The sequence below is a fragment of the Raphanus sativus genome, chromosome 9, assembly GCF_000801105.2.
Source record: "Raphanus sativus cultivar WK10039 chromosome 9, ASM80110v3, whole genome shotgun sequence".
Lineage (NCBI taxonomy): Eukaryota > Viridiplantae > Streptophyta > Magnoliopsida > Brassicales > Brassicaceae > Raphanus > Raphanus sativus.
In genome coordinates this window covers 34,464,281-34,478,416 of record NC_079519.1, presented here as the reverse complement: position 1 = coordinate 34,478,416, position 14,136 = coordinate 34,464,281, and the positions used below count along the sequence as shown (strand labels likewise).

At 38.1% G+C, this 14,136-nt stretch overlaps 1 protein-coding gene and 1 long non-coding RNA gene across 4 annotated transcripts; one reads left to right on the top strand and one right to left on the bottom strand.

Moving 5' to 3' along the window:
• The first annotated feature begins 6,379 nt into the window (after positions 1–6,379).
• LOC108826437 (probable inorganic phosphate transporter 1-3) lies at positions 6,380–8,613 on the top strand. Its single transcript, XM_056993625.1, has 3 exons — positions 6,380–6,482; positions 6,748–7,168; positions 7,306–8,613. The coding sequence occupies exons 2-3, from the start codon at positions 6,768–6,770 to the stop codon at positions 8,468–8,470; spliced, it is 1,566 nt and encodes a 521-aa protein (XP_056849605.1). The 5' UTR covers positions 6,380–6,482; positions 6,748–6,767; the 3' UTR covers positions 8,471–8,613.
• A 2,189-nt stretch (positions 8,614–10,802) lies between these two features.
• On the bottom strand, positions 10,803–13,511 carry LOC108844932 (uncharacterized). Of its 3 annotated transcripts, none has more exons than XR_001948515.2 (8): positions 13,164–13,511; positions 12,968–13,055; positions 12,677–12,734; positions 12,248–12,379; positions 11,945–12,148; positions 11,563–11,865; positions 11,313–11,416; positions 10,803–11,221 (listed from the first exon to the last, which is right to left on the bottom strand). It is a non-coding gene; the product is annotated as an uncharacterized LOC108844932 (long non-coding RNA). The 3 variants fall into 3 exon arrangements; XR_001948514.2 differs by having other exon boundaries at positions 11,945–12,145; XR_001948516.2 differs by having other exon boundaries at positions 11,945–12,145; positions 12,248–12,368.
• Positions 13,512–14,136: the final 625 nt, after the last annotated feature.

Here is a 14,136-nt window from a genome sequence, read left to right as displayed (position 1 = left end):
TGCTTTTGTTTTTGATTTCTGCCATTGTTGAGTTCTTATTGTTCTTGAAGTTTTTAAAACCAAAAAGAAAAAGAAAGAGTTCGATTTCCTAGTTGTTTGATCCGCATTTCTCAAAGAAAAACCAAAAGAAATTTGTTTTCGATTCCTTGCATCTCGAGTTGCCATTTTAGTTATATTCGCAAATCATCTTTCCTTTTATAGATCCAGCATTTGCATTTCGAGATTCTCCATATTTTTCTTTGCATATTTCTTTGCTATTCCATAGTTTTCATTTCGACCGCTTTCATTTCATTGTCATATTATTTCCTTGATAACTTCACTTGATCTTGAACTCTTTCAGGATAAGAAATGGGAGACAATAGCTCGTCATCAGCTGATACCGCAACCACTATGGCGCAACTCCTAGTTGCAATGCAATCCATTAGTGAGAGGATGACTCGCCTAGAGCAAGGACAACAAGCTCAAGCCAACCAACCGGCTCAAGGAGCAAACAACAATCCTCAACAACAACAACAACAACAACAACAACAAGACAATCCCCGAGCTGAGGATGATTCGGATAGTGACATGCCGAGTCTAGAAGAAGAAGAACAAAGACCCCCTCCTAGAAGAAATGCTAGAGATAGAGGAAGAAACCGAGGGAGAGGTCATGACCAAGAGCATGATCAATGGCAAGGCGGCAAGGACTTGAAGCTCACGCCACCAACCTTTGCTGGAAAGGTTAATCCTGATGCCTACATTGATTGGGAGACACGCATGGAGTATATCTTTGACTACTACCATTACTCCGAGCTAAGGAAGGTCTCTCTAGCTGCTGCTCAGCTCACTGACACCGCCTTGACATGGTGGGATCGAGAGCTATCCGAGAGGAGAAGGCTAAGGCGTGCACCCATTGATCTTTGGGATGACATGAGAGCCATGCTGAGGAGAAGATATGTGCCAAGTTACTACTACCGTGACTTGCAAAAGAGGTTCAGGAAGCTCACTCAAGGTTCCAAGACCGTTGAGGAGTACTATGAAGAGTTTGATGCTATGAGGAACCGCTTAGAAGTTCAAGATTCTGAGGAAACCTTGATGGCACAATTCTTGGATGGACTTCAAGATAGGATAACAAGAAAGGTGGAGAGACAAAACTATGAACACTTCCATGATCTAATCCACTTTGCTATCCAAGCCGAGCAACATATCAAGCGCAAAACCGCAGCTACAAGTAGGAGTAAGAACACTTGGACTCCACCAGCTCAAAGAAATGACAAGGGCAAGTCCATTGAGGTTGATAACCGATTCAAGAGGAACTCCACTGCTGATACATCTAAGGGAAACAAGGCTGAACAAAGCAAGCCTAGTGCACCTAGAAACCGAGACATCACTTGCTACAAGTGCCAAGGTAAGGGACATTATGCACGAGACTGTCCTAATCAAAGAGTCATGATCCTTAGAGAAGATGGAGGATATGAGACTCAAGAAGAGGAAGCAGAAGCGGATGCTACTGATGAAGAGATCACTGATTATCCAGATGAGGGAGAGATACTTGTGACAAGAAGAGTACTTAGTGCCATGTTTGAACCCGAAACCATTCAAAGGGAAAACATCTTTCATACAAGATGCACCATTGAATCTAAGGTATGTAGCTTGATCATTGATGGTGGTTCATGTACTAATGTTGCTAGCAAGTATTTGGTTGATAAGTTAGGACTCAAGACAACCACGCATCCAAGACCTTATAGATTGAAGTGGTTAAATGATGAAACCGAGCTAAAGATTGGTGAACAAGTGGAAGTTTCATTCAGCATAGGCCGATATGCTGACAAGGTAATTTGTGATGTGGTTCCTATGCAAGCTGGTCATCTTTTGCTTGGCAGGCCTTGGCAATTTGACAAGGAGACCATACACAATGGACGCACCAACTACTATAGTTTCACTCACAACAACCGCAAGCACAATCTAGCTCCTTTAACTCCACAACAAGTCTTTGACTTGCAAAAGGATATGAGCAAAGGAAGCAAGGTAAGTAAGACTAATCTCTATATTAGTCCATCTAAAGTGTTAAAATCTTTAGAGAACAAAACACAGGTGCTACTAATGATCTTTAAGGAAGGTGTTTTGACAGATTACAAGGATCAAGAACTTCCACCAGAATTTGTGCAACTACTTGAGAAGTTCCCTGATATCTTTCCAGAAGATATTCCGGCTGGTTTACCACCAATAAGAGGGATAGAACACCAGATTGATCTAGTGCCAGGAGCTCCATTGCCAAACCGACCAGCATATAGAGTCAATCCGGAGGAAGCCAAAGAATTGGAGAGACAAGTACAAGACTTGATGGACAAGGGATACATAAGAGAAAGTCTAAGTCCTTGTGCAGTTCCAGTACTTCTAGTACCAAAGAAAGATGGGACTTGGAGGATGTGTGTTGATTGCCGAGCCATAAACAACATCACCATCAAGTATAGACATCCAATCCCACGGCTAGATGATATGCTAGATGAACTCAGTGGTGCCACTATCTTCTCAAAGATAGATTTGAAGAGTGGTTATCACCAGGTAAGAATGAAAGAAGGAGATGAGTGGAAGACTGCTTTCAAGACCAAGAGAGGTCTTTATGAATGGCTAGTCATGCCATTTGGTCTCACCAATGCTCCAAGCACTTTCATGCGCCTCATGAACCATGTTCTAAGGGAGTACATCTGTAAGTTTGTAGTTGTATACTTTGATGATATCTTAGTCTATAGCAACAGCTTAGAAGATCATCTTATTCATCTTGAGAAGGTTTTGGAAACCTTGCGCCAAGAGCATCTTTATGCTAATCTCAAGAAGTGTACCTTTTGCACTGATCAACTAGTTTTCCTAGGCTTTGTTGTTAGTTCACAGGGTCTAAAGGTAGATGAAGAGAAGATCAAGGCAGTGCAAGAATGGCCCACGCCAACTACAATAGGTCATGTGAGGAGTTTCCATGGACTAGCAAGCTTTTATAGAAGATTTGTCCGAGACTTCAGCACCATAGCAGCCCCATTAACTTCAGTAATCAAGAAAGATGTAGCTTTCAAATGGGGAAGTGAACAGGATGAGGCTTTTCAAAACCTCAAAGATAGTTTAACTAATGCTCCTGTTTTAGTTTTACCTGATTTTAACAAAACTTTTGAGATTGAATGTGATGCATCAGGGACAGGTATTGGAGCAGTGTTGACTCAAGGAGGAAAGCCAGTAGCATTCTTCAGTGAGAAGTTGCATGGAGCTACACTCAACTATCCTACCTATGATAAAGAGCTATATGCGCTAGTGAGGTCATTGGAGACTTGGCAGCATTATCTACTCTCTAAGGAGTTTGTGATCCACACTGACCACGAGACACTCAAGTATTTGAGAGGACAAACTACCTTGAAGAAGAGGCACGCAAGGTGGCTAGAGTTTGTGGAATCTTTTCCCTACATCATCAAGTACAAGAAGGGAAAGGAGAACATTGTAGCTGATGCTTTGTCAAGAAGGCATGCGCTTATATCTTTGATGGAGGCCAAGGTGATGGGGTTTGAGCACATCAAAGAGCAATACCAAGAAGATCCAGACTTTGGTGACATCTACAAGCAGTGCAAGCAAGCAGCATTCGGATCCTTCTATCAACATGATGAGTTTCTATTTAAGGATAAGAGGTTGTGCATTCCACAAGGTTCCATGCGAGACTTGATCTTGAGAGAAGCACATGGTGGTGGACTTATGGGACACTTTGGACGTGACAAAACCCTGAGTATAGTGGCAGAACACTTCTATTGGCCACACTTGAGGAGAGATGTTGAAAGGCTATGCGCAAGATGCATTGTATGCCTCAAAGCTAAATCCAGGTTACATCCTCATGGTCTTTACATTCCTTTGCCTATTCCTGACCTACCTTGGGTAGATATTTCCATGGATTTTGTTTTAGGTTTACCAAAGATCAGGAACAAGGACTCCATCTTTGTTGTGGTGGACAGGTTTTCTAAGATGGCTCATTTTATTCCTTGCAATAAGACTAATGATGCCACTCAAACTGCTGATTTATTCTTTAAAGAAGTGGTTAAGCTTCATGGTATTCCTAGAACTATTGTTTCTGACAGGGACACAAAGTTCTTGAGCCACTTTTGGAGGACCATTTGGAGGAAGCTAGGTACCAAGCTCTTGTTCTCTACCACTTGCCATCCTCAAACTGATGGACAAACTGAGGTTGTTAACCGCACCCTATCCACTCTCTTGAGAGCCACGGTTGGTAAGAACTTGAGGAATTGGCTTGATTGTTTACCTTTCATTGAATTTGCTTATAATAGAGTTCCTCACTCAGCTACTAAACTTTCACCTTTTGAGATTGTGTATGGTTTTAAGCCAATGACTCCTTTAGATCTCTCTCCTATTTTACCACAAAAGGATCAAATGGTGAATACTGATGGTGAGACTAAGGCTGAGCTGATGAAGAGAATCCACCAAAAGGTTAAGGAGAACTTAGAGAAGCAAAATGAGCAGAATAAGAAGCAAGGTGACAAGGGAAGAAAGGAGGTTTCATTTGAACCAGGAGATTGGGTTTGGTTACATATGAGGTCCGAGAGGTTTCCAAAGCAGAGGAAGTCCAAGCTCGCACCAAGAGGAGATGGCCCATTCAAAGTCTTGAAGAAGATCAATGACAATGCCTATCAATTGGAGCTGCCGGTTGAGTTTAATGTTTCTTCTACTTTCAATGTGTCAGATTTATCTTACTTTCATGCAGATGAAACTGTTCTGAGGTCAGAACCTTCTCAAGAGGGAGAGAATGATGAGGACATAGAACCAGACATCAACATCCCCACACTTAGACAAGCTCCAAGGACAAGATCAGGAACTAGAGGTGTTGCTGCCAGCTTTAACAAGGCCATAGAAGTTCTTCTCATCAAGAGCAACATCAACACCAAGCTAGAAGCCATCACAAACCGCATGGACCAGTTCACTATAACCGAAGACAAAGCAAATAAAGAAGAAGCTTATGTTATACAAGTTGGTCCAAGAGGAGATGATAACATATGGTCCATTCTTCCTTGCAAGGAAATGGTTTCCTTATTTACCATCTCCCCTAAGTGATACGGTGAGTTTTGAAGAAGGAAGAGCAAAGCCTCAAACGACAACACTTTGAACTAGATCAAGTTTGGCTCCTCTCCAACGGCTACTTCTTTCAAACCCACTCCGCATCAAAGGTAAGTATGGTAAGTTCATTTACATTTTATTTATATCCTATGGTTTTTCATGCAGGGTCTTGTTTGCATTTTATTTCATTTCTTTGAGTCAGGCTTTGTTTAGCCTATGCTTTCTTAGGTCCAAGTATCGAGTCTTTGTATTGCTTTGTTTCAAGACCCCTAGAAGGGCACAACTGCATTGGCGAGTATATAAGCCCCTATAAGCAGTCATGTATCATTTTTAACCTTTATGAAATATATGAGTCAGTTTGCCCCTAGCAACTAAACCTAAGTCTTTGAGAGTTTGTGAGAAGCAGCCTCCAAGCAAATCGTGATTTATCAAACTCCTCTCCATAGAGTTTGTGGTTTCACCTCGATCCATCCCTTTGATTGTGAGATTCAATCAGCCTTCACTCCATCTATCCATCTCTATATCATTGTTGAGTTGTTTATACGAACAAGCAACAAAGATCCATCCTTCATCCTCACGCCATCTCTCATCCCTTGAAGTATCAAGTTGGTTATTCGACCAAGTGGTGCTTTCCAACCTCCATTGGTGTCTTTGCGAGTCTCAATACAACCGGATCCATCCCTCAAACTATCCTCTACATCAGATCCTTTCATCTCACTCTACTCCACCATCAACCGGTTCATTGAACCTCACCACTACCCAGCCAGCTTGAATTTTCCTATGCATTCAAATAACAAAAAAGTGTTTTATATATATTAAACACTTTCTAAATTGATTTTATATTTATTAAAGTCTTTGTTGTTATCTAGTTAGTTATTTGAAGGGTTTAGAAGAATTTTTAAAAAGTCTTTTTTGTTATTTGAATGCATAGGAAAATTTTAGGGTTGGAAAGTTTTTTTGAACAGATAGTAATTTAGGATTTACAAGATTTATAATTGCAATTTATGTTAGAAAAATAAATCTTTCGGACCGAACCAAACTTTGATTTTTACCTTCAATCTTACGAAATACAGAATAAGTCCATGGTAATAGATCACATAGAGTTGTCATAATAAAATATACTAATAATAGTTTTTTTATTTTAAAAATAGACTATGTGCAGACCATAATGGCATAACCCGCATAACATACCGAAAAAGAAAGAGAAACTAAGAAAGTGATGGAAATTAAAATAAACTAAAGTAAAAATGTGGATATACCCTTAAGATGCCTGAGACAAGGCTTCTCCGACCACCGCTATAAATTCCCGACGTCTGTGAAACCACAATCACAACCGTAACCACTTTTGCCTACCTCTCTATATCAATACATCTCTCTCTCGCCAACGTTAACACAACGTGACGGTAAGATTAGTTACAAGTTTATTGTATCTTCATTTACAATTTTTTTTTTATCTTCATCCAAATTTCGCACACACATAAAACGTATGATATTTTTATATATAATCAAAACCTTTGTTTGCACTCGCTTAAAAATATATTTTAATAATCTTACAATATTAAAAAAAATCATACTACTACGTTTTGGTTATATTAGCATTAAATAAAATACAATACTTACAAAACAAAACAAAATATACAATTTTAACACTTAACTGTATAAAAACAGGAGAGGCAAGAGAGGCTAAGATGGCTGAACAACAATTAGGAGTGCTAAAGGCACTCGATGTTGCGAAAACGCAACTTTACCATTTCACAGCGATTGTCATCGCTGGTATGGGTTTCTTTACTGATGCCTACGATCTCTTCTGCGTCTCCTTGGTAACCAAGCTTCTTGGTCGTCTCTACTACTTCAATCCATTGTCCGAAAAGCCTGGATCACTTCCCCCTCATGTCGCGGCTGCAGTTAATGGTGTGGCTCTCTGTGGAACTCTTGCTGGTCAGCTATTCTTCGGATGGCTCGGTGACAAACTCGGACGGAAGAAAGTGTATGGTATCACTTTGATCATGATGATTGTGTGCTCTGTGGCTTCCGGTCTCTCTTTTGGTAACAAAGCGAAGGGTGTCATGACCACTCTTTGTTTCTTCAGGTACAATTATCATTACGACATACACATGATTTAATAATAGTCTCATAGTGAATACGCTTGTTTCAAAAATTATTGATATGGACTAATTATGTAGTTAAAATATACATTAACATATTTAAACAATTTTGTTAATTTAGGTTTTGGCTGGGATTTGGCATTGGAGGTGATTACCCTCTTTCCGCTACCATTATGTCTGAATACGCTAACAAGAAGACTCGTGGGGCTTTCATCGCTGCTGTTTTCGCCATGCAAGGTGTTGGTATCTTAGCCGGAGGTTTCGTAGCACTTGCTGTCTCTTCCATTTTTGACAAAAAGTTTCCAGCTCCAACCTATGCAGTCGATAGGGTTCTCTCAACCCCTCCACAAGCTGACTATATTTGGAGAATCATCGTCATGTTTGGTGCTCTACCCGCAGCCTTGACTTACTACTGGCGTATGAAGATGCCTGAAACTGCTCGTTACACAGCTTTGGTTGCAAAGAACATCAAACAGGCTACACAAGACATGTCCAAGGTGTTACAAGTGGAACTTGAGATGGAGGAAAGAGCAGAGGATATCGTTAAAGATCCTAGACTTAACTATGGCTTGTTCTCCAAGGAATTTGCCAAACGTCATGGTCTTCCCCTCCTTGGATGTACATCCACTTGGTTCTTGCTAGACATTGCATTTTACAGCCAAAACTTGTTTCAAAAAGATATATTTTCGGCTATTGGATGGATCCCAAAGGCAGCAACCATGAACGCAATCCACGAGGTTTTCATGATTGCTAGGGCACAAACACTCATTGCACTTTGCAGTACCGTCCCCGGCTATTGGTTCACGGTTGCATTTATTGATATTATGGGAAGGTTTGCGATCCAACTAATGGGATTTTTTATGATGACTGTTTTTATGTTTGCAATCGCCTTCCCGTACGACCATTGGATCAAACCAGACAACCGTATCGGCTTCGTTGTTATGTACTCTCTCACCTTTTTCTTCGCCAATTTTGGTCCAAATGCAACCACCTTCATTGTACCGGCTGAAATCTTCCCAGCCAGGCTAAGGTCCACATGCCATGGAATATCAGCTGCAACAGGTAAGGCTGGAGCCATCGTGGGAGCTTTTGGATTCTTATACGCAGCACAGCCACAGGACAAGACCAAGACAGACGCAGGATATCCACCAGGCATTGGAGTCAAGAATTCTCTGATCATGCTTGGTGTCATTAACTTTGTCGGTATGCTCTTCACCTTCCTTGTTCCTGAACCCAAGGGAAAGTCCCTTGAAGAGCTCTCTGGTGAGACTGAGGTTGAGAAATGACCACGCCGTAATATTTTCTATTGTATGTGTTAATTGTTTGTGATGATCTTCTTATACTTGTTACCTTTTGTGATAATTGTAATGGAATCCATGCTTTTGTATAATTCGATCAATTCTCAAAGATATGATAAGAAGTAAATTTGTGGAAATTGATTCTCTTTAGTTTGTTACTTACACATCTGTTACTATTTTCTTTAATAATGCGTAGATTATGTTATAAGAAAAATGAATATTTACAACTTATAAATCAACCAATTTTTAAAATAAAGAATAGAGCCAAACTGCAGTTTTAAACCAAACTCTCCCTTAGTTTTGACAAAACCAAGATGTACACTCATAAAGAAACCTGATTTTAACAACAGATTCATGTTTTCATTTGTATATAAGTAATGTACATTACAAATCATTTTTGAAGGTGATTGATTTTAACATTTGAAGTTTCACTCTCTCATAATTTGTATATAATCTTGTGTAGTTATAGATAATCAAGTTTAATCCCTGTAAACATCTTAAATAAATGTCTACTCTATTGAAATATAATCACTGAAAAATATACTGAAAAATCATGGTAAGACCATTTAATTAATAATTAATATTTGATTATCTACATCAATTAATCTAACATCTACGGAAAATCTGACAAAATATATTTTTTAAACTCAACTACACACTCTAATATGAAACCCTAAAGTGGTGCAATTCAATCATATATTTAATGGAACTTAAATCTAAGCAAAATCCACAGTTTTCGGATGATAATTCTAATTTTTATTTTAAAATCTAGTGTTATTGAATATGGTATTTATAAATATTATTTTAAATACGGTGTTATTCAATGAATGAGTTACATCCATTTTTAAAAAAATTCAGTGCTATTCAGTTTCAAAGGATATTAAAATTCTTTTTATTTAGAACTGATTTCAAATCATCGGTTGTGTAGTCCATGAACAAATTATTAAAATAAAAATCTGATTCATATTGCAGAGATTTTGGAATTCTTTCACCAACTAAAAATACTAGTTGTATAGTCCCCGCGCAAGCGCGGGGCCGAAGACATTGGCGATGTGTAGTGTAATTTTGTGTTTTGTCATTTGATTAGTTCATTGAAGATTTACGGGATGTTGTTTGATGATTATATTTGAAATAGTAAACAATGAGAAAATGAATTATTAGTTCAAAACATGATAATGTTTTTAATTAGTAGCTCATATGGGTTCATAAATTACTTTTCTGACATACTGGACAGCTTATATTTGTACGAAAATAATGATCAATGCAAAGAAAATGAAATTTATGGCCACATGTGAGAGCCGAGATACTGATTACCTTGCTGTAATTCTCGAGGCAGATGGTGCATATATGGTTTTTCTCTTTTGTTGTCGGAGGTCTATTAGTTCCTTCTAGATCTGTGATGATTAAATCAACGTTAAGTCTTGTGGTTGCATTTAGATTGTAATCTATGATGGTTAGAGTAATTTGAAGGTCTTGAGCTATACTATCATGATTTTTCTCAGTATATTCATCACATATTGGTTAGTTTCCTCAATAAGAAATGTTAAGTTGGCGTGATGAATGTTATGGTACGAAAACATGAATTCCATGGATTCAGAGACTGAGTCATTTTAATTACCTCTATTGTCAAAAATTGATGGTACCTAGAAATTTATAGCAGATTGTGTGTATATAGACCTGGAGTAATTGTCTTGGATTTCCTCTTAACACATTTAGCACATTTTGGTATTAGACATCCCGCATTTGCAGATTGATTATCACTTATGAATTAGGTCACTTCTAGTTACCAATTAGAGGAATGAAAGATAATTTAGATGATGAATACTTACACTTCCATAAACATAGTTGTGGCAAGTAGTGCATTAACAAAAAATTGACTCGTTATTTTACAAACAAAAAAAATTGCCTCGTCATATCTTTTTGGACCCTTTTAAAAAGCTGATGATACACCTTCCTTTTAACGTTTATTCATTTCTTAGACTATCTTTGTAAGTGCTCAGAAAAATATTATCTTTGTAAATTGGAAGATAATATAGAAACATCTAACATTTGAATGAGCATTTGAAAATGTTAATCTGATTTTAGTTATTAATGTAAGTTTCACTATTTATTTGTTAGTTTTATTACAGATTATAAATTTCTTTTGATTATGATATTAAATAAAATAATAATTTTAGGATGAAAGTTGGTTAGATTCTATATGCCAAATATAAATATTTCTTATTTTGTATGTTTAGTTATGAATTTTTGGTACTTTAATTTATTTTTTCTAAGAATACGAACTCAAATGATATGGACTCTGTTCAAAAGAACTAATGCATTAGAACTAAGCACATCTTCCATCTCTTTTTTTTTTTTTTCAGATGGCATGGTCTATTCCGACTTTGAGCCTTACATGACATTTGTTATTCGACAGCTTGGAAAATAATAGTAACCGAGTCAATGTGTGTTCATGTTCTTTAGAAAATTTGTTCCTAACATAAAGTAATGATTGCCTTGATAAGGTTCTCGAGGGAAGACATACAGGCTGCAAATCCTTGGGTTTGGATCGTGAACCGTTCGCACGCATAATAATAAGTGTTGCAAGAAGAAAATCACATGAACATTATGACACCACTAAGAACTCTTTTCAGCTGCGCCTTCATCACTTCTGCCTCTACACCAAAACTCTGTCCACATTGATTCATCGTGCACTATATATTAAGCTGGTAGTCAAAGAGAGAATGACGGAAAGAAAACCTGTTAAAATTGCAACAGAAATCGATCTTAGACCGATGTGTTTTTTGCAAATAACATACAAATCAAAACAAAACTGAGACAGAGAAAAAACCTCTATCAGTACACAACCCAATGCTTCTAAGCTGAAGATCTCACTCCAGAATCAACACCATCTTCGAGCATCTCGCGGATGGACCCCCTTTGCCTCCCTTCAAACTGGGTTGGATTCAAAAGAATTAATATAGAGAAACTGTGACTGGAACTCAGGTACACCATGTACTAAGAAAAGATATATTTGGTTTCAAAGAACTTTCTTTATGTCTATATTACAATGCACAACACCAAACACAAGCCGGCTTTACCTGTTTGCTACTCGTGGATTCAACCCTCTCATATCCGGAGCGCGCATGAAGAAGCATCCCAGCATCAGCAAACAAAGAGCTAAGCAACCAATGACATCCAACGAAGATGCATATGCCATTGGTCCAAACATAGAGACACGACCGTAAGTTGGCTTAAGACCACAACACCACAAAGCGAAGCTAGCTATCTCACACTCCCACCAGTATCACTACCATGAGACACAATATTGCTGCAACAGCTACTGCTGATCCTCCTGATGAACTTCCCGCTACACGTGTCAAGTCCCAAGACTCTGCAGTTACCTTTAAACCAAAATCGAAACTCAAGTATCAGAAACTACCCATCAATAAAGACTTAAGATTTCTTCATCACAAGACAAACCTGAAAGAACGAAAGCTTCAGTTGGGCTTCCCATACCGAACTGATCCATATCCATCTTCCCAACAACAATCGTCCCAACTATTAACCTTCTTCACCGCTGTGGCATTGAACAGTCGACGATAATGGTCTGTGATGCTGAGAAGAAGGCGATAAAAACTCCGGAGAGAGGACTTAGCTCCTCGCCTCTTCGAGATATCTGAACTGCTTATGGATCGTGAAAAAATATCGTGAAACCAATACTAAGGAACTATAAAGAATGGAGTCATGTGCTAATCAACAGTAGATGGTTCAATGATGTAATACCTATTTGAGGGTTTCCTCAGGTTTAGCTAAAAGCTCATTGTATTTTATTTGAAATCAAACTTCTAGGCTTGAAGCTTCTCGTAGTCAGACTGAAGAACCGCCTAGCTTATGCTGAATGAATCTGAAGCAAAACTAAAAAAGGATCATAGGAAAACCACTCAAGAGCTGGGATTGCCAAAAACCAAAGTATCATAAAGTGTGAATCCAATATTTTACAGAGACAACATTTTATATCTAACCCAAATTTCCATCAATTTTTTAGAGGACATGATTTACTCTAAGACCTAATTTTATATTAGGATTTAGTTAGTTCATAAAAGCTGGTATCTTGTTCACAAAAAAACGGGGAAACCTGGATTAAAGATTGTGGAAGTCTCTTAGAAACTAATACATAAAAGTTAGAAACAAAGTACATGTCCAGTAACTTACTCTAAAGTAGATGAAGGCATTCGTCCCTCTCAAAGCAACCAGAACTATATTGGAAACCCTGCGTTGTGTTCCAGAACATGCAAAAGATTAGAAATCGCATTATTTGTCAAAGCTAGATCAAATTGTTCGATCGCAAAAAAAAAGAACAAAACTATCTGCAAAAATCAATTCTTTGCAGATAGCAACAAAACTATCAGATAGATGAGACAAATAATTGATTTTTTTTATCAAACCCTAGCTGGCTTAACTTCAAAGTGGTGAAAGTAAGGATCTTTAGGGTGAATGATTTACCTGCGCTGCAGTTAGAGGGAGGATCCTTCTGCAAATCGTTGAGCTCTTTCAAAATCTTCTTCGAAGCCATGGCTCAGACACGAAAGACCTGCACCAAGGAGACAAGCCGAGATAACTGATATTATGAACAGAGGAAGGTTAAACCCTTGAAGATGTAACACGAAAGATCACAGAGAGGAAGGAGAAGATCACGAACCGAGAAAAAAGCGATCAGACAGGGAAGACGATGCGGTGCTAAGAGAGAACGAATGGGATCCTCGCTCTCTCCTACCTTTTCTTTATAAGTCAAGAGAGAATGTATTCGAGACGGCAACCCGAAGCTTCTGATTGATCCAGCGGCTCCGCGTGACCTATTTCTACCATGGAATGAAGCTTAATCTCATTCTCCGCAAGATTCTCTCCATCACCTTGCTGCCTATCGATCTAAACTACGACGTCACTGATGAATCTGCGAGGATGATACAGAGTGGGGCGAGTGGGATGTAGATGTTACTGGTCAGATTAAATGAGAAAATTAATGGGAACTGAAGTTAGAAGGCGTTGCAGAAAGTTAATGAGAAGCTTAGTCGGGATGAAAAGAGACGGCTTAAATATGTGCTCAGACATTATACAAATGGGCCCAAACAAACAAATCTCACATAAGCCCAAAACAATACGGTCTTGATGTCATGTGCTTTACTTTCATAACCAAACAGACGTAATAGCCCATTAGTTAAAAAAGACACGTGTCCTCCATATGGGGAGTGAAGTCCGCCATTATATTATAGATTTTCTAAATAATAATCACTAAACCCCATGACTTAGTTGAAATATCTTGTTGTTAATAATCTTGTTATTATTTTATAACATTTTTAAGTAATATGAAGCTTCAAATGTTAAATTTAAAATTTAAAAATATTTTATTTTATTTATTAATAGATTATTTTAAGTTATTTTGTAAGATTTTAGATATATATGACGGGTTTCGACTAAATTTGATGGATTTGTGTATTCTATGTCATTTTCAGATCCTACATACTCGAACCCGATCTGGATCTGAAAATTACGGGTATTTAAATTATATATCCTTTTTGATCCAGATCCGAGAAGAATTGACTCGAATCTGAATCAAAACATTTACAAATACCTCTTAATTAGGTCCAACTTTCTAGGATCCGGGAAATCCAAAC